General features: G+C 40.0%; 1 protein-coding gene across 1 annotated transcript; it reads left to right on the top strand.

Moving 5' to 3' along the window:
* Positions 1 to 959: 959 nt before the first annotated feature.
* On the top strand, positions 960 to 17227 carry ednr (endothelin receptor). Its single transcript, NM_001104844.1, is given in 8 exon segments — positions 960 to 1144; positions 9546 to 10005; positions 10813 to 10925; positions 11016 to 11220; positions 16222 to 16371; positions 16446 to 16579; positions 16676 to 16784; positions 16871 to 17227. Coding segments are annotated over 7 exon segments (1242 nt in total). The 5' UTR covers positions 960 to 1144; positions 9546 to 9615; the 3' UTR covers positions 17012 to 17227.
* The last annotated feature ends 6924 nt before the right edge of the window (positions 17228 to 24151 follow it).

The following is a 24151-nucleotide window of genomic DNA, read 5'->3' as shown; positions in this document are numbered from 1 at the left end:
AACCTGGAGTGGAATCTGCAGAGGAGGAACAAAAACACATCCTCTTCTCTGTCCTCACACACACGCTGGCCATGCAGGTGCACAGCCGCATATAATGGTGATAATGTCTGCTAATGGCATAATATGAGACTGTGCTAATGGCAGTAATGATGCACCAGGAATAGTCACCTCTTAAAATAGAGCAGGGGATGGGTGCCATCAAATTAACTCCATGTAAAGGGTCCTTTGTTTGTGGTGTGCATGTTCGTGCCTGTGCAGATCTGTGAGCATGAGGGGCCGCAGATCCTTCAACTGGCTCACTAAGTACTCAGGAAAACAAGTTTGTGTGCAAAAAACCTGTTATAAAACTGAGAAATGTTGTTTTTTTTGTAATTTTACTTCCAGTATCTAAATGTGAAATTAAAAGTTTAGGAGAGTTTTCTTCGATTTGGTTGTAATTTTTACGCAGTTTTAAAAAAAATAAAAACAAAAGTCTGCAAGATGTGTAAGATATTTATGTAAACTTGAAATTCACAGCAAAAGCTGCATTTCATTCAAAAAAGAAACTATGAAAGTTAAATATTATGTTTATTGTTTTTTAATAATACAGTATGCAAGAATAAAAACAGAGCTGGGCTGTCTGCTGGAGCTGCAATAGGCTTTGTAAATGTGCTTCAAAAATGATATACATGCAGCGATGATGATGATGATGATGATGATGATGATGATGAAAATAATAATAATAATAATAATAATAATAATAATAATAATAATAATAATAATAATAATAATAATAAACCCAAATCTATTAATTATTCATTTTCATCATAAAATGCCAAACATGACTTCAGAGGAAGCCTTCCCTGGAATTCTCGCATCCCAACAGCGGGACACTGTTGGGAATGTCTGGGATGTGATTGGCCGCGCGTGCAGCCTCCCGAATGGCGCGTATAAAGCCCAAGTCCAGCGGAGGCTGCGGAGCTCATTCCGAGCGGAGCCGCTGCTGCGCGCACCGTCCACCTCACCTGCGGGAGCGCGCAACTGCAAAAAAAGAACAAATCTCAGTTCCAAAACACGTTGGATTTGAGGAATCTCTACTGGATTATTATTATTATAATTATTCAGAAGAATTTTTCCCGAAATTGCATTTCCACATCGCAGCGCGGTAAGTTCCATATAAAGAAGTTGAATTAAAAATGCAATTGTATTGAAAAGTTTATTATTAATTAGAAAGAGCAAAGACATTAATTCGATTTCTTTAATATTATTTCGATTTTTGATACAACAAAAATGTTTTGCAGTTTTCCTGCATGAGGTTGAGCAGCATGCTGGCCTATTGCCTCAATAGAATAGAATAGAATAGAATAGAATAGAATAGAATAGAACTTTTTTCATCTCACAGAGAAGAGATTAATACAATTTTTATTTCTAAATTGTGACTGGATTCTTCCCCTTTTTTCACTTTTTAATAACCAAATTACCACAAACTTTATTTTTTTAAATAAATAAGTAAAACCAGAAGAAGTTCAAAGAAGACCAAAGTTGCTGACATGAATGCAGCATTGTGCAAAAGTTACAAATTAAGAAAAAACATCTTATTCTTCTTTTTAAATGTAATTGAAGTAAATTGCAAAGCTGCTTTAAAAATCTAAATTTGGGAATAAAGGCTTTCATACAAATTCAATAAATGTGATTCATCTGCTGCACATGACCCCCCTCCTTCTGCTGCCTTCAGGTTGCCCTCATGACTTCTTCTCTGTCAGATGTTTCCACTGTGCATTCCTTCTATTGTTCTTCAGATCAGCTGCAGCAGGTCCCTTTTTTTCAAGCTTGTTTCTTCCTTTCCTTTCGTTTTTTTCTATTCCAAATTCATCACCTGCTGCACTTCCTGTTCCAAAAAAGCAATTGTGTGTTTGGTGCACTTTTCTTTGCTGTTGTGGAACAAGTGGAGCCATCAGAGCTACAAGGTCAGATGTGGTTTCTAAATGGAAATCTATTCGATTAAGAGGATCAGCCCATTTCAAACTGGCCTCCAATTAAATGAGACAGACCTGCTCTAACATAACGCACTGAGCTGCAGTGCATATGCAGCACAAAGGCGCCATTCACAGGACAGAGATCTATATGGATCGTGGCCAAATTCTTCAAAACTGATTTCTTGTGATAAGTGTGTGAGTTCATCCATGTGCTTTTATTTATTTTATTTTCTTTGCAAGTCTGAAGGAGGATCCTGTGATCTAAGACATGAATGGACCTTTTTATTCGTTTTTTTATTTTAGAAAGCGTATTAAGCTTTTAATTTTCAAGTTAAGACAATTTCCTGATGTCCAATAAATAAAATGTTTTGGTGAGAGGACACAGGAACCCCCCACCCCCTTCAGCTTTTGTCTGTTTTCACAGCTCTGTCAGCAGCTGCTTTTATGGTTGGAGTGAACCCATCCACTCTTCGACATGGCTCGTGTTCTTTCTCAGTAGTTTGGTGCATAAACAGGAACACTTAAGGGGGGGCCTGACGCTGCAGATGTTGAAGTGCAGCGGCCCTCGAGTGTTGAGACGGAGCTGTAAATCCAGCTTGTTGCAACTTTCCTCTGATGTCTTTTTTTATTTGTTTGCAATAAACCATTACAAGTGGAAGTATTCCACTCCGCAATGGGAAAGTCTATTTTTATTGGCTGTTTATTAAAATTCAAGCCTCTGACCTAACATTTGCATTAAGCTGCAGTTTTGGAGAGTGCTGCCTCATTTTGAATGTAAAAAGACATAACAGTCAGGGCTTTTAAGAAACTATTGGTTTGAAACATTGGTTTTCTTTTTTAAAGTTAACGCTTTTCACTGGCTAATCTCCTAAAGCCCGACTTTGATCATCTTTTGACCTATTTTCAAAGCGTTAACTAGGATTAAGCCGTTTTTACCAAAAATGTGAAAAACCTGAATTGTTTTAGGACATAGCTTCTGCAGAGCAGCAGTAGTTGCCCTTGAGATGTCGGCGGGCATAGAATGAGCGTGTCCTCACTTTCCATCATCCCTTTGTTTACACACTCTCTCCTGCTAGCTTACAGCCCCTCACACCCCCAACCTAACATTAGTGGTGCAACAATCATGGCGAGCAATAATGGCGCTCTCCAGCCGTACGGTGTAAAGCCAGATAAAAAATATTGTGTAGGTTTGCATCACGCGGTTGCATGCAACCACATTAAGTAATTGTTTTAAAGCATGCTTAATTCAATTCAATTTTATTTATATAGCCCAATATTGCAACAATATGAAATTAGTCATAAAATTCAATAGGTAATTGCTGGACTAAACTAAATGGACTTAGCTTAACTGGGAATCCCTGCCCTTAGACCCTCCTTAGAGCCTTATAGTATCAGCGACAGAATTTCACGAGGATAAATATTCTAGTATTCTACTCGAGTGTTGCGTAATCCCTTGCCTAAATCGTTGAGTAACTCAAAATACTAAATGTATTCAGTAATGTGTATGCAAGCTTTTTTTAAATATGTGAAAAATCAAGAGTTTCATAAAAATAACAAAATGCACTTTAGTAAAAGTAAAAACAGCCATAGTTCATTTGTGCAGCTCATGCGAGGAAAACAAAGACGTACGTAGATCTAGTCATCTACAAGTGGATGCATCAGAATGGAGCAGAGCAGGGAGCTCATAGCCCACCCAGTGTATTTTCTGTAAATAATCTACTTTTGTTTTTTAACAACATGTTTCATCTGCTCCTAGCTTACAAGTATTTGAATAAAAAAATAATCATAAATGCCATTTTGAGCTTAATTTTCTTGATATGTCCTCCATCATCAAAAAAAAAAGAAGAAAAAAGCCAGAAGAACATGTTAAAAACACCCAAACCAGACATTTTTATGGGAGTGCGTCTTTAAATAAATATACAAAGAAACATGTTGAAGTTGTACACAGTTTTACTGAAGTTTGAGCCCTTTCTAAACAGTTAAATGACAAGCTTGGTGCAGCCGAACACCACCTGAACCAAGCAAGCTGCACACTGAATGCTGCATGCTGTGTAGCATCGATGCCTCTCAATTTTTCCAGTCATCCTGGCACTGGAAACGACTGGTTTGGGACTAGAGTCACACATTTCCTTTCATTCCTGAATCCTCCCAGTGACCAGCTCACTGACATGGACAAAAGAAGTCTATTGAATATTGATGTTAAAAGAAACATTTAGTTACGGTACTTTATCATAAAAGTAAAAAGTGTGTACTCACTACAGAGCAGAGCAGAAACAATGTAAAAAAAAAAGGGAAAATTTAAACAAATAGCTTTTAGTTAGTCACCTCAATCATCAAGAGGCTTCCCAAACACAAAATGCTTGAGAAAAAAAATGAGAGAGAGAACAGAAATGAGAGAGAGAGAGCTTAAACATGATCTGAATATACAAATCAATACAAAAAAATAGTCTAAAGTGGGTACAAAATAACAATAACACAAATTTCAAAACCATAGATGAAGCCCCAAATAATGTTACCAATTTTATAAGTGTTGTTTTCCATAAGAACGTGATAAAAATAAAACCATTACATGAAAACAGCCATGAATAACTCCTTCACTGTAAATCAAAGAACCGGTCACATGATGAATGGTGGCCCTTTAGGCTAAGAGATGGATTGTCTTCTGATTTGTCACACATATTATTTCTTCCTTGATTTTTCTTGTAAGTTCTCATAAGTAGGTCAAGCAGAATGGGTTTTTTCCATGGAGACGTAATAGACTCGGCTGATTCATTAACACAAAGTTAGTTCAACTTCTGTATCTGCACATACAAAAGCAAAAATATATATACTACAGATTTTGTTTTATTTTTTTGATTTGTTTTGTTTTCGACTTTCCAAATTGGAGATCTGACTGAACAGGCTGTTCTGGCATACATTTTGAACTTGGAACTCTGGAAAAACAGCTTTTTAGTTGGCATAAAAGAATCAAAAATGAACTCCAACTTAGAAATGTTTTACATTTCCCTCACATGAAGTTCTGGTTGGGCACAAATGTGCTGAGGCTCAACGTCTGAAGGCACAAAACCTCAGACAGGACCACTGAAGGTGTAAACCATGGAGCCGCTCTGTAATCCATCAAGCTAGAGGGATGTTGGAATTTCTCAAGCACACATAGTCCATAAAGCTTAGAGTTCTGACTGATTGAAATTTTTATAGGAAAGGCCCTAGTCCTACATTTTTCTTTGAGGTGTTTTATCTAAAGTAAGTTAAGCAGAAAGCGCGGATGGGGAGGATGGGGAGGAAAATAAGTTCTGCTGGGACTTTGGGACTGTGATGCCTCAGTCTGCTGCCAAAAAAAACAAGCTCGGATGCAAATGCGTTCAAAAGCGCGTCCCTTTAGGGCGACAAATGCTGCATTTCTGTCTTTTCATATTTCGTCTAAAGGTTTGTATGCGTATCCAGAGTCAACATCTGTGTGGCCACATTTGAATGTTCTCCTCTCGCCATGGAAATTGCCCTCATTATCAATTGGCCCATTTATCCTAAGATGCCCTGGGCCTTTCTTTGAGATGCACGTGATACTTGAGAGGCTAAGAGCCAAGCTTTGTCTGCAAAAGAAAGATCTCTGTCATACAAACTTGAATACAGAAACGCTGTTCTTCAGCCAACCTCAGTTAACTGAGGTCTGTTTGTCCCGCTACGATATTTCTTCTTTTTTTTTTTTTTTAAGATTCCCCAACCCCCAAACTTTAATTTTGTAGAGCCACCCTCCAGTTTTTTAGCCTCTTCATCTAGTTAGGGGTCATGGGATGGAGCACAAAGAGACATTCAACAGACACATTCATCCTTCCTCCTTTGAGAATTTACAATCCTCAGTCCATGGAGCTTACATGTTACACGCATACATGGCTTTATTTATCGTAACCATAAACATAGCTGGTGTTTTTCACCCTCACCTGGTCCCATTAGGTTATTTTACAGTTGATTTATGTTTGTTGGATCCCATAAAACCCCTCAAAGGGTGAATTTTACTGGATCAGTAGGGAGTAGAAATTAAGAATAAAATTAAAAATCAAGAACAGTCTTGAAAAAAATTCAAAATCATTTATTTTAACTAAAATTTTATGGTTTAACATTTTATAGATTACAAAATAAATATAAATGAAAAGAATTTGCAGCCTCAAAACATGTTTTTGTGTTTTATTTTTGTCCACCAATAACTTCAAGAACAAAAAAACAATGTTTTTGTTTTAAATGTGTTTTTATCTTTGATTATGTTTTGGTATAGTTTGTGTGATTTTTTCCTAATATTTTTTGATCTGTGGTAAAAGTTTATGAAAGTAAATATGGGCCAGTGCTCTCTTCTGACTCAAAGCAAGGATACTGTACTTGAATAATTTGTTGGATTTTGGCACAAAATGAGCAGAGAAGGCCCTCAAATGTCACCTCTTTGAATTTGTTTACACTTTAGGGAATCAAACTGCTCCCAAAAAACCTTAAGTCTGTTATCTGGGAGGGATCAAAATGATCTGATCTGACCTTTTCCTTTTTTCGTTTACTCCATACTTTAACCAGCTGAGAGCACGAGGACCACTTTTTTATAAATAAAGTTTTATTTGATTTAGGTGTTTTCCAACCACAGTGTGTTTAGACAGTCTTGTTTGTTAGCAGCTGAACTTGTTAGTTTCATCCCTCTGCAGGATGCCGTCCGTTTGAGAAAACCAACTCCAGTGTGGACAAAACAACCCGGTGTGAATGTGCCCTGAGGTTTAAGAGGAGTCGTAAAGTCCCACTGAGTCACAGACTTTCAATGCTATTGTTCTGACATCAAACAGTTTTGGTTCAGTCCGGTGTAAACATGAAAGTACAAGAAAACATTATTGCGTATTTTCTTGACCTGAACAAGTTTCATAAAGCCCAAACCTGATCCGACTTCTAAGGCGGCCTGACCTTGATGGAAGTTGTCAGGGTTTCAGCTGAACAGAGAGCCCACCTCACAGCTGCCATGAGCACACATCATGTGAGCTTTGATTAAAGGTTGTGTGAAAACAGCCACGTGTTGTGGGATCTACTGTATTTGGAGAGTTCCTTGAAAAAACACACACACTTTGTATTTATTTCTTTTATTTTCATTTAGGTCACTATTTAGAATAACAGTATTGTAGAATTTCTATCCATTTTCATTCTGAATTCATCCTAAGAAGGGGGCCACCGGGGCTCCAGGGAGCTGGAAAGTACATCCTGGACAGATCAATGCAGGATTTGAAAAGGGAAAAAGTGAAAGTTTGTATCCAGCAGGATGGTGGCCACCACAGAAAAATATTTTTCAAATCCTTTATCTTAAAACGGCTCTTCAGTAAAAAGTAACAGCTGTTAAAAATGAGGAAATAGCTCCTATTTCCTAAAGCTTTAACCCTTGTGCTTACCTATGGGGTCCAGATGACCCGATCCTTACATTGACGTTTTCTTCCTACCAAGACAAAGGTGGAAAGATTTCATGTAATCCATGGACACCAGTGAAGATCACAAATCATTGAAGAAAAAGGTTCAGAGCACTGTCTAGTGGGTCTAGATGACCCAACTCCCAACGTTAAAGTGCCTAGGATAACACAAGGGTTAAAGACTGGTTTTTGTTGTTTTTTACACGTACTTGTCGCATTTTTCTCATGATGGAGCACATATGTAAAGAAATTAGGCTTAAAACTGCATTTCTGAGAACTTCTTTATTTAAATTGTTGTGAATTAGGAACAGACACAAAACTACAGTCTGAAAAAATGTGTATGCGTGAAGTAGATGCTACTTCGAATCAGGAGCAGACGAAAAAAATACAGTTGCAGTAATGTTGGTGATTGGCCACAAGCTCCCTGCTCTGCTCCATTCTGATGCATCCACTTGCAGACTACTAGCTGGATGTACAACTTTGTTTTCCTCGTTTGATCTGGCATCCCTCTCAGAACTGTACAGCTGAATGGCTACAATATTGCTCGCTGTTTTGTTGCCCCACTAATGTTAGGTTGGAGTTGTGTGGGGCTGTAAGCCAGGGGGGAGTGCGTGTAAACAGATGGATGATGGGAAACAGGGCGGGGTCATTCCGCATCAACTCACTCACAACTCAGAGGTGAATTTCTAATGAACCACTGCCGCTCTGCTGAAACTATGTCCAAGAAAACAACAGAGGTTTTTTGATTTTGGCTGATATTGGTGTAATCATAATTAAAAGACCATTGGGAAAGCTTTGAAAATAGATCAAAAGGTGTTTGGAGTCAGCCGGTACAAAAAGCTTTTAGTCTTTTGTTTTTTTTATTAACATTGCTGCATGTCTCCTCCTAGAGAACACAAATCTTTACTTTTCCTTCAGCACCAAACACACATTTTCTCTAAGTACCTTCTCTGCGTTATCCTTTCAAACCAAAATAAACTGCAAACTTTTTGTCATTTTATTTTACAGAAACCTGCAAAATGACACCTAAGAATTGAACAGCTGTAAATAGTTGCCGTGTGGTTAGCAGTGGGATTGCTCCCTCATGCTACGTTCACACACTCCTGGGCAACACACGTTCAAGCGGCCACCTCCAACTAAAAGTCCATTTAAACGTGTGTACGTGTGCAGTTCGGTCGTCCAAGTTCAAAACTCTTGACACAAGTTTCTACGACCATTTTTGGGCTCTACGTACAAAATGCATGTCCACTGAACATGCCTTGAAAGTTAAACCAATTGAACTTTAACCGATCAGGGACTTGGATAATGACCTATGGGTAGCGTCCTTTAATTCACAGAGACTTGAATTGTTTGAAAATTGGTCATGAAAGAGAAATTGCTCATATCAGGTTGTGAAAGTGTTTAAAAATATCGGAATAGAGCTGTAAAAAAGGGAAGCCTGGAGCAAGATTTGCAAGATTTGTACCGTGCCTCTTTCAACTGTAGGTACATAAGCTAAAATTGGATTCGGGAAAAACAAGTGTCTACACCTCATGCAAAAAGCGCGTTCAAGAACCCGTGTTCATAGCGTTCTTCAACGCGCGACACATGACCGTATAGTGAACGTAGCATTAAGTCTATATTAACAAACTTTCACTTAGCAGGTAGAAAGATTACAGTGGAGGCAAAGTGCAGAGAAAACCCTTAAGAAAATATAGGATTCAATGCTGTTTTAAAAGTTATTAAGTTGATTCTTAATTTAATTAAAAATAAATTAGGATTTCATATTGTCATCCAATCCCAGTTTTAGTTAATTGCAACAAAACAAAAAAAACTCTTATCTCATCATTGGTCTTTTTTTTAAGTAGTAACAAATAGAGTCTTTAATTTAAAAAAAAATGCAGGAAACTGCTTTAAAAGTAAATGTATCGATATATTTGAAGTATTGGCTTTTTGACTTTTAATTCTATTTTAAATCAAATCAAACTGTATTTATAAAATAGCGCTTCTCATGCATTTGGCGCAGCTCGAAGCGCTTTAACAATAAAAACAGAAAACACACAATATTATATTTCATATTTACATGTAGAAACTTTTTTTTAATTAGTCAATAAGGTTTGTACTTAGATGATAGCAACACAAAAATGTCTTCTCTCTGAAGAAAATGATTGTCTGAATCAAACTGCAGGACTGACAGACTGACCCTCCACTCCGGACCAGAAGCAACACCCGTGTGCAAACATCTAGTAACCGTGAGGATGAGGGCCAGTGTGCTGCTGCTGTGTGTCTTCATGGTCACGGAGGTCGGAGCCTCCCGGTTAGTCCGGGACTCCCAGAGTGCGCCTGAAGCTTTAGAAGTCTCCGAGACCAATTCCTCGGTCCAGCTTCCGCTGCCCCAGCCCGGTCGCCCGAGGAGCCCCCCGCCGCCCATGTGCGTAAAGCCCACGGAAATCAAGGATGCCTTCAAGTATGTGAACACCATCATCTCCTGTCTGATCTTTGTGGTGGGCATCATTGGCAACTCAACACTGCTGAGGATCATATACAGGAACAAGTGCATGAGGAATGGGCCCAATGTGTTGATTGGGAGTCTGGCTCTGGGAGATCTGCTTTATATCATCATCGCCATCCCCATAAACGTTTACAAGGTAACCATATAAATGTGTTAATTACCACCCTTTGTGTGTGTGGGGGGGGAAGAGAGGTTGATGCTACTTTTTTTTACGTATAAATACCAGTTTGCTAATATTTTTTTTTTTTTGCATGATTTGTGGCTGTTAGGTGAAAGTGCACATTGACACAAACTTGCAAGTAATCAAAAACAAATGTAAATGCAGACTGAGTAACTGGAACATCCAACACAGTCATTTCCAGAAGTGCTCTTGATTCACGAAAACATCCTTGGGCTTGGGAACATGTATAGAAAATTGGCCATAATGTAACCGCATCTTGGAACCGCTTCTATATTTAAGAGCTTTATTTTCCAAAAGTGACATGATGGTCTTTGATGTGATACAGTCAAGCTCGTGAAGGAATGTTGTGAAGCTGTTTTCAGGCAATTCCAAAGAACAGTCAAGCTGAATTTAGTTTTTTTCTGGTATGTTAGATACCCTGAATGGGATCTTTTTGCTGTTTCTTTACATGAATAGACTTGAAATGTGTTTTAATTTAGTGTAAAGAACTATGGGCTAAATGGGATCCCCTGTCCTCACTCCAAAATAATAGAATTTAAAGTTTTACATTCCCATTTTTTAACTTATTCCCCTTGAGAAAAAGATATTATCAGTGAGGAGAATTGCTCTGTTGTGTTGCTATGTTGATTTTGGCAACTGCAACATTGATTTTGATTAACACAAGATAGAAAGACCTTTAAATGAACCTTATTGAGGTCTGTCTGCATGACTGATACTTACTGTCTATTATTTCAACAATATCTTTTTTTTCATAACTTGTAGTTAATAGCTGAAGACTGGCCGTTCGGTGTGTATATTTGTAAGCTGATGCCGTTCATCCAGAAAGCCTCAGTGGGAATCACTGTCCTCAGCCTCTGTGCGCTCAGCATTGACCGGTGAGGTCACACGCACACTCATACCGCTGACATGTGGGCTCCAAAAACAGCAGTTCATACGTGTTTTGTGTTTGCATCCTGATTCTGTAGCTACCACGCAGTGACATCATGGAGCCGGGTGAAGGGGATGGGGATCCCTCTGTGGAAAGCGGTGGAAGTTACACTGATTTGGCTGGTCGCCGTTGTGCTGGCCGTCCCAGAGGCGCTGGCGTTTGACATGTTGGAGATGCCCTATAGAGGCAACAAACTGCGCATCTGCCTATTGCACCCGGAGCAGCCAACCGTCTACATGAAGGTAAGGGTGACCCACAAACAGGAGCAATGGCACCATGTTGTCTCTGTTTTTTGATACCAGTTGACTAATTTTCTCATTAAAGTAAACACTTTCACACAACTTTATCCAAAAACTGTTGTTTTGTGTTTACTAGGGTCAGAGTATGTCCCTTCCGCAGTACTGTCTATTGAGGAAGGGTTCTGTCGTAGTTCTTAGACAGTTTTGCACACAGGATGAGCCCCAACATAGGATTTCTCTTATCAAGCCAACCAATGTGAAGATTATGCTTGCAGTGTCATGGTAACTGGATGGTGAGATGTTTCAATGATGAAGAATTTCACTGTCTATCTGAAGCTGAAGTGGTTCAGTGATGTCGTACTCAACGAAGTGGTGTGATTCTTCATGGCTTGGACTCATAGTGGAGATGACAGAGGATTTCTTTGAAGACTGAGTTTCCTGACTTGTATCTTTCGTCCAGTAACCCTTGTGCTATCCTAGGCACTTCAACATTGGGAGTGGGGTCATCTAGACCCTACAAGACAGTTTGCTGAACATTTTTTCTTCAATAATTTGTGATTTTCAATGGTGTCCATGGCTTATATGAAATCTTCTTCACCTTTATCCACCTGTGTCATGCTAGGTGATAACACGTCAATGTAAGGATTGGGTCATCTGGAACCCATAGGATAGCACAAGGGATCAATTGCAGTCATGGCTAGAGTCAGTGAATGTTCCCTATCACACACAGGATGCTGTTTTTTTTACTCTGGAAAGGAAGAAAAACAATTCACCCCCCCCCCCCCCCCCACACACACACACACACACACCCCTACCTCTCATGGGTTGACCCAAATCTTGAGGAGCTTTAGTCCAGAAAAGATAGTGGAGAAAACATAAAACATGGATTTCTCTTACATAGTGTGGGTGTAGTGATTATTCAGGTAGTGAGAGAGAGAGAGAGAGAGAGACATCCAAAAGCAACCGAACCACAGGGAGGTGGATCTGCTAGAAGATCTAAGTCGGACAACATAATCCGACAAAAAAAAACAATCCACTGAAAAATCCAAAAGCAAGGCAAAGGGGGCAGAGGCAGAGACCAGGTCAGAGGGTAGAAACATGGTTGAAAAAGTGCTGAAAATGTGGTGTAGTCCAACAGAACCTTGGATGAACGTAGACAAAAGCGAATGACATGAGCGTAATTCATGTCACATTTTTAGCAAAATGCAAATGTTCGTATCTAAAACTTTTCTTTGTCGGTCTCAGTTATTTTAACAGTGACTGAAGCCGACGTACTTCCACCAAAGCATTAAGGCCCGTACACACCGGGACGAATTTCGCGCGTGATTTTCGCCGACGTTTAACGCCTCGTGACTAAACAAAGGGCACCAATTAGAGTGTGCACACCGACGCGAAAAAACGCCACGCGTCAAAGCATCAAAAAAATCAGCCTCGGGTTCGTTTTTTTTTTTTTTTGACGCGTCGCGTCGAAATCTATTGGACCAATGAGAATGGCGCTTTTGCACACGTGTCTGGAGCCTCTGAAGTTACAGTAAAACACAACTTGGGGGCGCTCAAACACAAAACTGCCTTGCTGAGCTCACATACCAGCGAAGAAGATAGACGCCGAGTTGCATCTACACAGCCACGAAGAAATAATGACGGACATTCTAAAATATCCCCGAACCAAGCACCAGTTGGAGCAACTGGTGCTTGAAATATTCAGGTTTTCTTTGTATGATTCTGACAAGCGCGTAAATACTTAATATCTTCTTCTGAGTGAAAAGCGAGTTTAAGAAGCGTAAAGTTGCGCAGCGCCACCTTGTGTACAGGAGTATTTCTGTTTTACATTAAGCGCTATCTAATGTCAGGGAATGAAATTGCATGTTCGCTCGGCTCATCGTCAGCGAAAATTGCCTGGGTGTGATCACAAAAAACGTGGCGAAAAACGCTGGCGAATAACGCCTGGCGAATATTCGTCCCGGTGTGTACGGGCCTTTAGTCACAACTACCCTTATAGGCGAACACAGGCTGTCTGCGGGTGAAAAGTAGGCAAACCTGTTCAGGACACACAAGTGGCCTGCATGAAATAGCAAGGTCAGATCCCGTTCAGGAAGCCCGTAGAACAGTACACTACGACCATTTATTTTACAGGCGTGCTGCGAGCAACAGGTCATAGGAAACACATAAAAGTGAGGTGAGACGCAAGCGTGTCATACAGATTTTTTGGGGTTTTTTTCGGCATGTGCAAGGGACCCATAAGTTCTGTTCATGTTGTTTGGGTCAATGACAGTCTGCAAATGGCACCGTATGATGGTACATTCCACTTTCCACACTTGCACTCTGCTTAATTTTCACTTTCTTCATAAATGTTCACAGAGATTCCTCTTATTTCATATATTACAAAAGTGCTGCAATTCACGCATAACAAACTAATAAACTTTAAAGACAGATTACTGCAGACTTCAGGCTCTGTGAAAAGGGGAGTTGTTAAACAAAACATGCGATAAGGATGAAAAAAATGCAGAAGGGCATTTGTGCTAAGATAACAGTGAAATTAATGGTCTCAAGAGCCTGATGTTCCAAGAGGAGCTGGACTTCTTAGAATAAGGATCCGAGCAGCTGTTGCTTGGCAGATTGTAGTTAGCATGTATCGATTTCCTAAACACACGTGTTAAAAATTATCTGACATGTTCACTTAGATCAAACTGTTTGGACTAAGTCAGGAAGGAAGAGGCTTTGGACAGTTTTCAGCGCGCACCTGGTGCAACTTTCAAGCACAGAAGACAACCGAGTGGTTCACATCAAAGCAAAGAGCCTGGAGAACGTTAATGTGATGAATATTTGTTTAATCAAGGTCTCTTTTTGTCTGTGCCAATGTGTAATTATTAGACTCAAAGAGATATTTTGGAACGGAGAGCTGCATGCAAATCATCCTAATGTGACATTCTCTCATGATATTCATGGAGCGTTCCTGCATCTGCACAAGAAAAGACATTTGAAACATGTGACCTTTCCAAGACAGGAGATATCAGGTTAAACCAGGGGTGGGCAATTCCAGGCCTCGAGGGCCGGTGTGTCTGCATGATTTCCAGATAGTCTTGCCCTACTCATGATTGATTACCTGGTTCAGGTGTGTCCAGCCAATAATCTTGCCCTACTCATGGCTGATTACCTGGTTCAGGTGTGTCCAGCCAATTAGAACAGGCCAGAGCAGGGTATGCTGGAAAATATGCAGGAATGCGGCCCTCAGTGCCCACCTCTGGGTTAAACGCTAAACATAACACTCCACTGAAATTTTAGTATAATGTCATCCCAAAAGAAAAATAATTCACTCTGAGGCAGTGAGGATTAGATTAAGGAAAATGTCTTCCAAATTCCTGCCACATTTTTGCTTTTCCATTTGGAAAAATACCAAAAAAAAATGCAAGAAAAACCTTTTAAGAAACTTTTTAATAGAAATTTCAACAAACTGTACTCTTTTTTTTTTTTTTTTTGACAGAAAGGACCAACAATCCATGTTGGATGTGATATTTCATTGAGGATTTTTCCAAAAAGCTTCTGAAGCGTTGAAATAATTGACGTTTTTCATTTGCCATCCAGCACAAAGTCTTTCAGTGTAACAAATGCAATTCAATATCCTGTTGAAGGCACATTTACTTCAGGGCTGTTTGGACTGGATCAGAATTTGCTTCCTCTGATAGTCTGCTTCGTTTGGCAGGTTGAAAAGCTCATCTGATGTGATAAAAGATGGACAAAGTCTTGGTGTGCCTGAATTCCCCCAAAAATGCCTAATATCTCTTTTTTTCATATTCTTTCTTTCTTTTCCTTGGCAAAAGTTGTGTGGAAAAGAATAGGAGATTGTAGACATTGAAGAGTAAATGGAGAAGGGAATCATGGCGCATTAGCGGAATTCCTATGGCTGCACAAAGGGGCATGACATCCCTTTATAGTGCAACTTATGAAAAATGGTCTGCAGAAAGTGCCATTGCAGCTGTGTCAACACATTTGCATGCCATCCACCCAAAAATGGTAAAATAAACAAAGTAGGGGTTGCATGATGGTGTAGAGGTCAGCACTCTCGACCTCACAGTGAGAAGGCCCTGGTTCAACTCCTGGCTGGGTCATTTCATGTTCTCGTCATGCAAGCGAGGATTTTCTCCTCCCACTGTCCAAAAGCATACTTCATAGGTTAACCGATGAGTCTAAATTGTCCCCCCTGGTGTGAATGTGAGTATGTGTGTAGTTGTGTGACTCTCCGATGCACTGGTAATCTACCTAGGCTGGGACAGGCTCCAACAACCCTGTGACACCAAAATGAGGTTTGATAGATGGATAAAAAAGTAGCTCTGACTTAGCTTAGTGAACTGTTTTGCTGTAAACTTACTTTCAATAGCTGTCAAGTTCACTCAGAGCGCTGAGGCCTCACGAAAAAGAGTTAAAGCAATTTACAGTTTGTCTTTGATGCGTTTTGGTTTTGACTTAATGTATCAATTTGGCGGCTGGACGGTGGTGAAGTGGTTAGCGCCCTTGCCTAACAGCAAGAAAATCCCTGGTTCAAGTCGCGGCTAGGGGGGACCTGAAACAGAACACCAATGGAAGGACCTGTAGCCTTTGTATCACAACCGGTGACCCCGACTTCCTCCCACCATCCAAAAGCATGCTTCATAGGTTAACTGGTTACTCTAAAATGTCCCTAGATGTGAGAGTGCATAGGTCTGTGATTTGTCAAACTGCGACAGACCGGTGACATGTCCAGGATGTCCCCTGCCCTTGCCCAATGAGCGACCGGCATAGGCTCCAGCAGCCCTGTGACCCTGAAAAGGCCAAAACAGGTTTAGAGGATGAATGAGATAGCAAGATGCTATCCAGGCAGTTTGGTCCACTCTCAAAAGTGCAATGTGAAAACAAAGCAAGGGGGGACATGTTTTAGCATTTTCCTCTCGGTCATATCCCATATGCAGAATTTTCCCTGTCTGAACTCAAGACGTTCGTTTTGACTCTTTACCTGTTCTATTTTTACAGTTTTACCAGGAAGCCAAAGATTGGTGGCTGTTTGGCTTCTATTTCTGCCTCCCCCTGGCCTGTACGGGAATCTTCTACACACTCATGACCTGTGAGATGCTCAGTCGTAAAAAGGGCATGCGAATTGCACTCAACGATCACATGAAGCAGGTATGTAAATCATAGGCCCGCTCGTCTCACCGTCTGACAGAAACGCTGAAGAAAGTCTATCATTTCTGGTTTAGAGGAGAGAAGTGGCAAAGACAGTCTTCTGCCTGGTGCTGATTTTTGCATTCTGCTGGCTGCCCCTTCATCTCAGTCGTATCCTGAAGAAAACAGTCTACAATGAGAACGACCCCAACCGCTGTGAGCTGCTCAGGTAGACATTTGCAGCGGCAACCTAATGAGATCCCATTGTTCTCGATAATTAGACTTCCTGTAGTCTTTACGGTAAACTCTGCTCCTTTCCTGCCAGCTTCCTGCTAGTGATGGATTACATTGGCATCAACATGGCCTCTCTAAACTCCTGCATTAACCCAATTGCCCTCTACTTTGTCAGCCAGAAGTTTAAAAACTGTTTCCAGGTAAGAAATACCGGTTTGATATTAAAGAAAACCCCATTTTTCATGAAGCGGTTGGTTTTAAGAAAACGTGTGTTGCTGTGTTGTAGTCCTGCCTGTGCTGCTGGTGCTACAGAACCTCCCCCCTGGATGAACGGGGCTCAGGAGGACGCTGGAAGGGCTCCTGCCAAGTGAACGGCCTGGACCGCACCAGCTCGCGCTCTAGTCAGAAATACACCAGCTCCTCCTAAGCCTTTTTGGACAATCTATCATCAAAGCAACTTTCCCATCAGCTCCAGATATGGCGAAGAAGCAGCGACAATCAGGGTCCGCAGGGGGTAAACAGAATCCTATCTGCAGGATTCTCCTGAGAAGAACAGACTCTGAGATCAGCCCAGCATGTAAAAAGTAACAGGAATGTACCTGTTCAGGCTGTAATACAAAAGCTACATAAAACCGACACTGCATAATTGTGTGTTAATACTCTTATACAGAGGTCTGTGTAGACCTAACAGCCCTGAGTTGACCAGGAAAGTCCATCATTGTAAATAATCTTAAGCCACTTGTAAATTTCGTGTATAGTATGATGTAGACTGCAAACCTTTACTCTAACAAGCACCAATCAGTAGCCACTACCTGCTGAAACTTTACCTCACAATGGAGATGGTCTTTTAACCGGAACATTCAAAATCGGTTCCTGAGCTTTTGACAGTGAGCTGCATCTTTCCTCACCGCTAACATACGCTCTATCCATCCATCCATCCATCTTCCTCCGCTTATCCGGGACCGGGTCGCGGGGCAGCAGACTGAGCAGAGATGCCCAGACTTCCCTCACCCCAGCCACTTCCTCCAGCTCCTCTGGGGGGACCCCGAGGCGTTCCCAGGCCAGCCGAGAGACGTAGTCTCTCCAGCGTGTCCTGGGTCTTCCCCGGGGCCTCATACGCTCTACTACTTTGTTAATGCACACCTATCCTACTGCTCGTCAACGCACATTTCTAATCAGTTAATCACATGGCAGCAACTCGATGCATTTGGGCGTCTAGACACGGTCAAGACGATCCACTGCAGGTCAAACCGCGCATCAGAAGGGGGAAGAAAGGGGATTGAAGTGACTTTGAGCATGGCATGGTTGTTGGTGCCAGACGGGCTGGTTGGTCTCAGTATTTCAGAAACTGCTGATCCACTGGGATTTTCACCCACCACCATCTCTAGGGTTTACAGAGATTAGTCTGAAAAAGAGAAAATATTCAGTGAGCGGCAGTTCTGTGGGCAGAAATGCCTTGTTGATGCCAGAGGTCAGAGGAGAATGACCAGACTGGTTCCAGCTGATAGAAAGGCAAAAGTAACTCAAAGAACCACTGGTTCCAACAGAGGTCTACAGAAGAGCATCTCTTAACACACAACATGTCCAACCATGGTGCAGATAGGCAACAGCAGCAGGAGACCACACCGGCTCTCTGCTCAGAACAGAAAACTGGGGCTACGGTTCAAACAGACTCACCAAAACTAAACAATACAAGGTTAGAAAAACGTTGTCAGGTCTGATAAGTCTCCATTTCTGCTGCCACATTCAGATGGTAGGGGCAGAATTTGGTGTCAGCAACATGAAAGCATTTGTTTATCCCACCTTGTATCACTGGAATCCTCTCAGACTGGTTTCTTGAACATGACAGGGAGAGGTCACTGGACTCAAACGGCCTCCACTGTTACCAGATCTCAACCTAATAGATCACCTATGGGATGTGGTGGAACTGGAGATCGGCATCATAGATGTGCAGCCAACAAATCTGCAGCAACTGTGTGTTGCTGTCGTGTGAATATGGACCAAACTTTCTGAGGAATGTTTCAAGTACCTCATTTAATCTCTGCCACCAAGGATTAACCCTTGTGCTATCCTAGGCACTTTAACAATGGGAGTAGGGTCATCTAGACCCACTAGACAGTGCTCTGAACCTTTTTTCTTCAATGATTTGTGATCTTCACCGGTGTCCATGGATTACATGAAATCTTTCCACCTTTATCCACCTTTGTCATGGTAGGGAGAACACGTCAAAGTGAGGGTGGGGTCATCTAAGATAGCACAAGGGTTAAGGGAGTTCTGAAGGCAAAAGGGGTCCAACCCAGTACTAGGGAGGTGGATCTGATGAAGTGGCCGGTGAGTGTACATTGGTGGCTTCAGTCATGTGGACGGCTGCATGCTGGAGTCTTTTTTTAAATCTTTATATATAAATCATTGCTTCAGGAAATGCAGGGGCAGCTTGTTTCCAGGATCACGTATGAAGTCTTTACTCACAAAGTAGCATCTCGTATAGTCCAGAGATCATCTGTCCACGTGATTTTTTATTGTTGTAACTCCGTCAGACAGAGGTCATACGACAACATGTTTCTTTTTTTAGTTGTTGCTGGAAACATCTTTGAAAATTGCCTCTAATTGCTGCTTGAGTCCGAATTTTACCAAATGAGCCTTTTGAAAAGCTTGTGAACAGAAACTGTGTAGATGCATGAAATATATTTATATATTTTTTTGTATTTTGTAAGATTACAATTCTGGAGCATCATCAAAGTCATGGGGGAGCAGAGTTTGGCATCCTCTTTAAGGATACAGATATCAGGTTAACTGGAGCGTGAAAATCCATCTGGGGTGAAGCTCCAGTCACGGCTGACGTCAGCGAAGAAACTTATCAGTCCCTGCATTACTCTACTGGATAAGGAACCCACTTAGATGAAGGGATATCTATGAATTACAGAGAAGAAGTATTTGTTTTCAACAGATCAAAGTGAGGCTGACACTGCAGGCAGATATCCTACGTGAAGACGTGTGTCCAAATGAGACAGAAAAAGAGTACAAGTGGTAACAATTTCCAAAGGGTTTTGGGGTTGGAGAACAGGTTAGAACATCAGAGACTCCGAAAAAGTCTGACTTTTTTTTCTCCCTGTGAGGCCACAGCTCCCACATTTCACAAAACCTATTCAAAAACATCTGAAAATATTACTCAGATAAGCTAATAATGATGTGACCCGGTAAATATTTGTGACTATATTCTTTATTTCTGATGCTTTTGTTGACTGAAATGCATTTATACAGTAGTTATTTGTTCAGGTTAAACCACAATAAAGACTATTTTATAGCAATTCTCTTTTGAATTTTTTGTTTACCACTAAAGTCTTATTTTCTATCATGGAGTATTGGGCCACCATGAAATAAGTTAATACAAGAATAAAGTTGTTAAAGTATGAGAAAAAAAATCCAAAATGGATGAGGAAAAAGTTGTACGGTAGTTTGTCAAATTCTTTTCAATGTCCCTATACTTGTCAATAACACAATGTTGATTCAGTATTTCCCTATTTGTGTTATATAAACGCTTCCAATACGCTCTACATCTCATTCTAAGACACAATATTGGTTATTTTTCTTAATGAACAGCCTTTTGTCTAATTAATGATTTTAATCTTTTAAATTTTCAAGTAGTAACTTATAAAATTATGTTTTATTCATGTAACTAATTGACTTTTTTCTCATAATTCTGGGTTTGACTTGTTTCTCTCATAATTTTGTGACTTTATTCTCGTAAATATATTACTTTGTTCTCATCCATATTCTATTTTTCATTTTTATGCTGACCGTAAAACATTATCGTAATTTAATCTCATGCTAAATTCTTACTTTTTGCTTGCAGTTACAGCAAAATCTTTTTAATTTGCAAAACCTTTAGATCAAAATCAGCTTTTTTGGCCAAGTATGAGAGCACAAACAAGGACTTTGGTAATTTATGCTCTCATGTATGAGGACAAGGCATAAATAGGTGTTAGAAATCAAAAATAGGCAAAACATAAACACTGTCACAGAACAGGCAGACAGCTGGCTCTAATTGCAGCAGGTTTTATTAGCACAGCTAAAAGTCCACAAAGCTAAATCAGGGTCAGGGGTCGGAGGTTGATAACGGGCATGGGGAGGAGAATGAGGAGTAGTCAGGATCCTGAGGAGATTCGGCGCAGGCGGCAGGCAAATGGAGTCAGAGACAAAACAGGGTCTGGCTCTGTAATGCTTGGTAATGCAGGCAGAGTGGCACAGACAATTCTTCGCACTGAGTGAGGCTCAGTACAGTGCTGAAGTGTGCTGTGATTGATTTGGCCAATGAGAGTCAGGTATGCAGCACTGGGTTGCTGGGAGATGCAGTGCATCTGGAACTCTGGAGATGGTTACCGCCGATGACCTGAGAGGAAGACAGAGTTCTGACTTCTGACAACAAACATTCAAACCAGTTTAAATATCCACGTGTGTGTCAGAGCAACAGCTCTCTGAAACGCCAGCTCGAGGGGAGGAGTCTAAACAGACTGTGTCTGCGATGTGAAGGGCCTGTGGAGATTATACCAGCTCGCTCCCTGACCCTGGACCGGTACAGGTCCTGTTTGGAGGGAATTTTGGAACCAACTCTTCCAACCGTATGGTTTTCTGCAGTCCGTCCCTGCTGTGTCTGGTTGCAGATCCAAACCAGACCGTGATGGTCATGACAGACTGGATTATTGCACAATAGAAGAACATCAGAAGCTCTTGAGGCAGGTTAACCCCTTTAGTTGACACAAGGATGCAAACTATTTGAGTCTTGTAAAGATTCAAAACCTTGTTTTTAGACGTTCAAGATATTTGACCAGGTTTTGTATAGTTTAAACGTCTCTCTGCACCAAAATCAGTTGTAATATTTATGTCTTCTTAGGAGCCAGGATCTAGAAATCAGGAAATTATGATTAAAATGAGTCAAAATCCTTTTGATCCATACTTTTGGCAATGGAAAAACTTTATGTAAGACCCCAAAAAAGTCAAATTTCAGTAACTTTTGGTTCAATTTTAAGGATGTTGCTTTCAAGTTCAGTAAAGTTAGACTGACATTTATTTCAGTCATAGTTTTACATTTTATGAGGATTTATTGAGATGGGCCAACTTGTGATGAAATTCTCATTTTATTCACATTTTGTTCTAAATTGAGTCTTTTCCACTTTTTACTACTTTTTTGTCACTATAATCAAAATTAACCATACAATTAAATTCATGAACAGTCAAAAAATACAAATCATTTGCTTAGAACTAGCAAAAATTATGTATTTTTAGGCTGTCTAACATTCAATTTAAGGTAATTCTATCTAACAATTTTTTTTGCTTTTTAATGCTTGTATGGACCTCATTGTTTCTAGATATTTATATCTTATTATGACTTGCTGCATGGACAGATAATTTAATTACTTTCTGGTGATTTTTGCCTTAAGATTAGGGTTCTTTTCCTATTCTAAGGCTTCCTATTTTACCTCTAACTGCTGTTTGACCTTCCATTGGATAGAGGGGTCCACTTCTCTTAAAGGGGCTCTCTTGTTGAGGATTGTCCCCTCAATAGACTTTTGTTTTAAAAGTGGTTCAAAATTCCTCTCTGGTGGTGTGAACTTTAGTTTAAAGTGAACAAAAGTTCACTGATTTACTATCAGCCGGCTAAATTTTAAACACAATTGACTCCATGTCTTTTTGTTGTTTTTTTTGTTTCACATTTGGTTCAGATCTAAATGTAGCGGTCATCAAAAGAAAATGTCAAATATCTTGCTTTGTCCGCTTCAAGCACATTGTGTTGGACATGTGGCCGTTATCAGCACAGGCGTCATATCCAGGAGGGAGCGTTTCAGTCAATTTCCTGCCGATTAAATCTCCGGGAAAATCGTTCACACCGCCAAATGTTAGAAGTTTCCTGTATCCTCCGTCTCTGCTCAGCTGTTTCTCAAAAAACAAGCATGGACAGAAGGAAGGTTTCTCCTGCAGGCGAACCTTTCTGAAATCCATCGCCTGTGTTGCTGTTGAAGATTATTTTGCAGCCAAGATTTAAAAAATAAATAAATAAAGGTTTTGATGTGAATTTCCACAAGGCTGAGGTCAGAGCCTTACAATTTTGGATTGATAACTTATAATCTAGGCAAAAAAGTTAAACAAAATGAAATAAAGTAAAAAGCAGCAAATCTATAGCTTTAAATCACGTTGAAAGATTCCTCGCAGTGAAGCAGGGACCACCGTGTGGTGTCATCAACTATAAAACTTGTAAGCTCAGACTTCAACACACAGCTTTTCAGTGTCCAACATCTGCTGCAAATGAACAGTCTCAAAAGCAACAATGCTGTTTTCCCTCCAGCTGGATGTGGTTTTGAGCTCTGAGTTGGATTTCTGAGTTTCTGTCACTCTTCTAAGCACATCTACTATCTTCAAATTGTTGCTCCAGTTGAATGGAAATGCAGGAGTGACGACCGTCAGCCGAGGTTGAGAACCCACAGAGTCAAATTATCCCAATGTTTTATTTTTTGTTTTAGAATATTTTATTTTATTTTTTCAATTATTAATAAATTAATTTTGGGGCACTGTTAGTTAAACTAACAAAACAAATAAATATCTTTTTAAAAGTCCAGAAGACTATTTTCCTTGGGTTTTCGAGGATTAAGCGTGGAAAACAAATGCAATATCCTTCCATATTAAAAAAAAGTGAAATAAATCACCAAACATTCTTGATCAATGTTAAAATTGCTAAATAGAATTTTTACCGGTATTTCTTCTTTACCTAATAATGATAATACAAAAATCCCAAGTAGCAGCATTTGTGGAAAAAAAGACTATGAAAAAGATTTATGATGCCCAAAAGGGTACAAGAAAATAGTTTTTATTAGAGAAGGTTACAAATGTAATAATAAAATTTCCTACATTGAAGATTTATGACCAATGTGGGTGTTTTTTGTTTTTTTTTAAGCGATTACATGGAAAAGACCCACATGTCTGAGTTTTTAAAGGTTTGAATGGCCTTTTTAGGTTAAAAACATTTAGAAATTATTATTTTTTCAAAGAAAACAATGTTTTTTTTAAGGATTTTAAAAATCCTGGAAAACCCAAGAACAATTTTCTTCTGGGCTTTTAAAGTTACTTTGAAAATTTGTTTATGTATTTCTTCATTTTGGGTAACAGGGGGTAGCTAAAAGGAAAATAAATATTAAAAAAAATGTAAAACTTAATATGAATATAAAATATTAACTTAACTATAAAAACAGGGGGGAAAAATTAAAACTTTAAAAAAGGGGGAGAGGAAAAAATAGCAGCCAGATTGGACCCGTTGGTTCTCTAGGGTCAAGCTTTTTCCACTCTTTTTCGGTGTGTGAGACCAAATATCATCCAGTGAAAGATGCAGGAAAGATTCAGATACACAAGGGGATCCAAATGCACCGACTACAACATAAAGAAAATGTTAAAGCAATCCTCTATCTTAGGGAATCAACAGTTAATTCTTCCTTCATTTCCTCTGCCTGTGTTGCAGCAATCATTAGCTGTGTGTAGTTTGTGCTCAGCTCGTGCCAGAAACTTGAATATTTTTTCTAAT

The sequence above is a fragment of the Oryzias latipes genome, chromosome 10 (assembly GCF_053564925.1).
Source record: "Oryzias latipes strain Hd-rR chromosome 10, Olatipes_Hd-rR_3.1".
In the NCBI taxonomy this organism is placed as follows: Eukaryota; Metazoa; Chordata; class Actinopteri; order Beloniformes; family Adrianichthyidae; genus Oryzias; species Oryzias latipes.
Note: the sequence above shows the minus strand (reverse complement) of the source record. Positions and strands in the feature narration are given on the sequence as shown.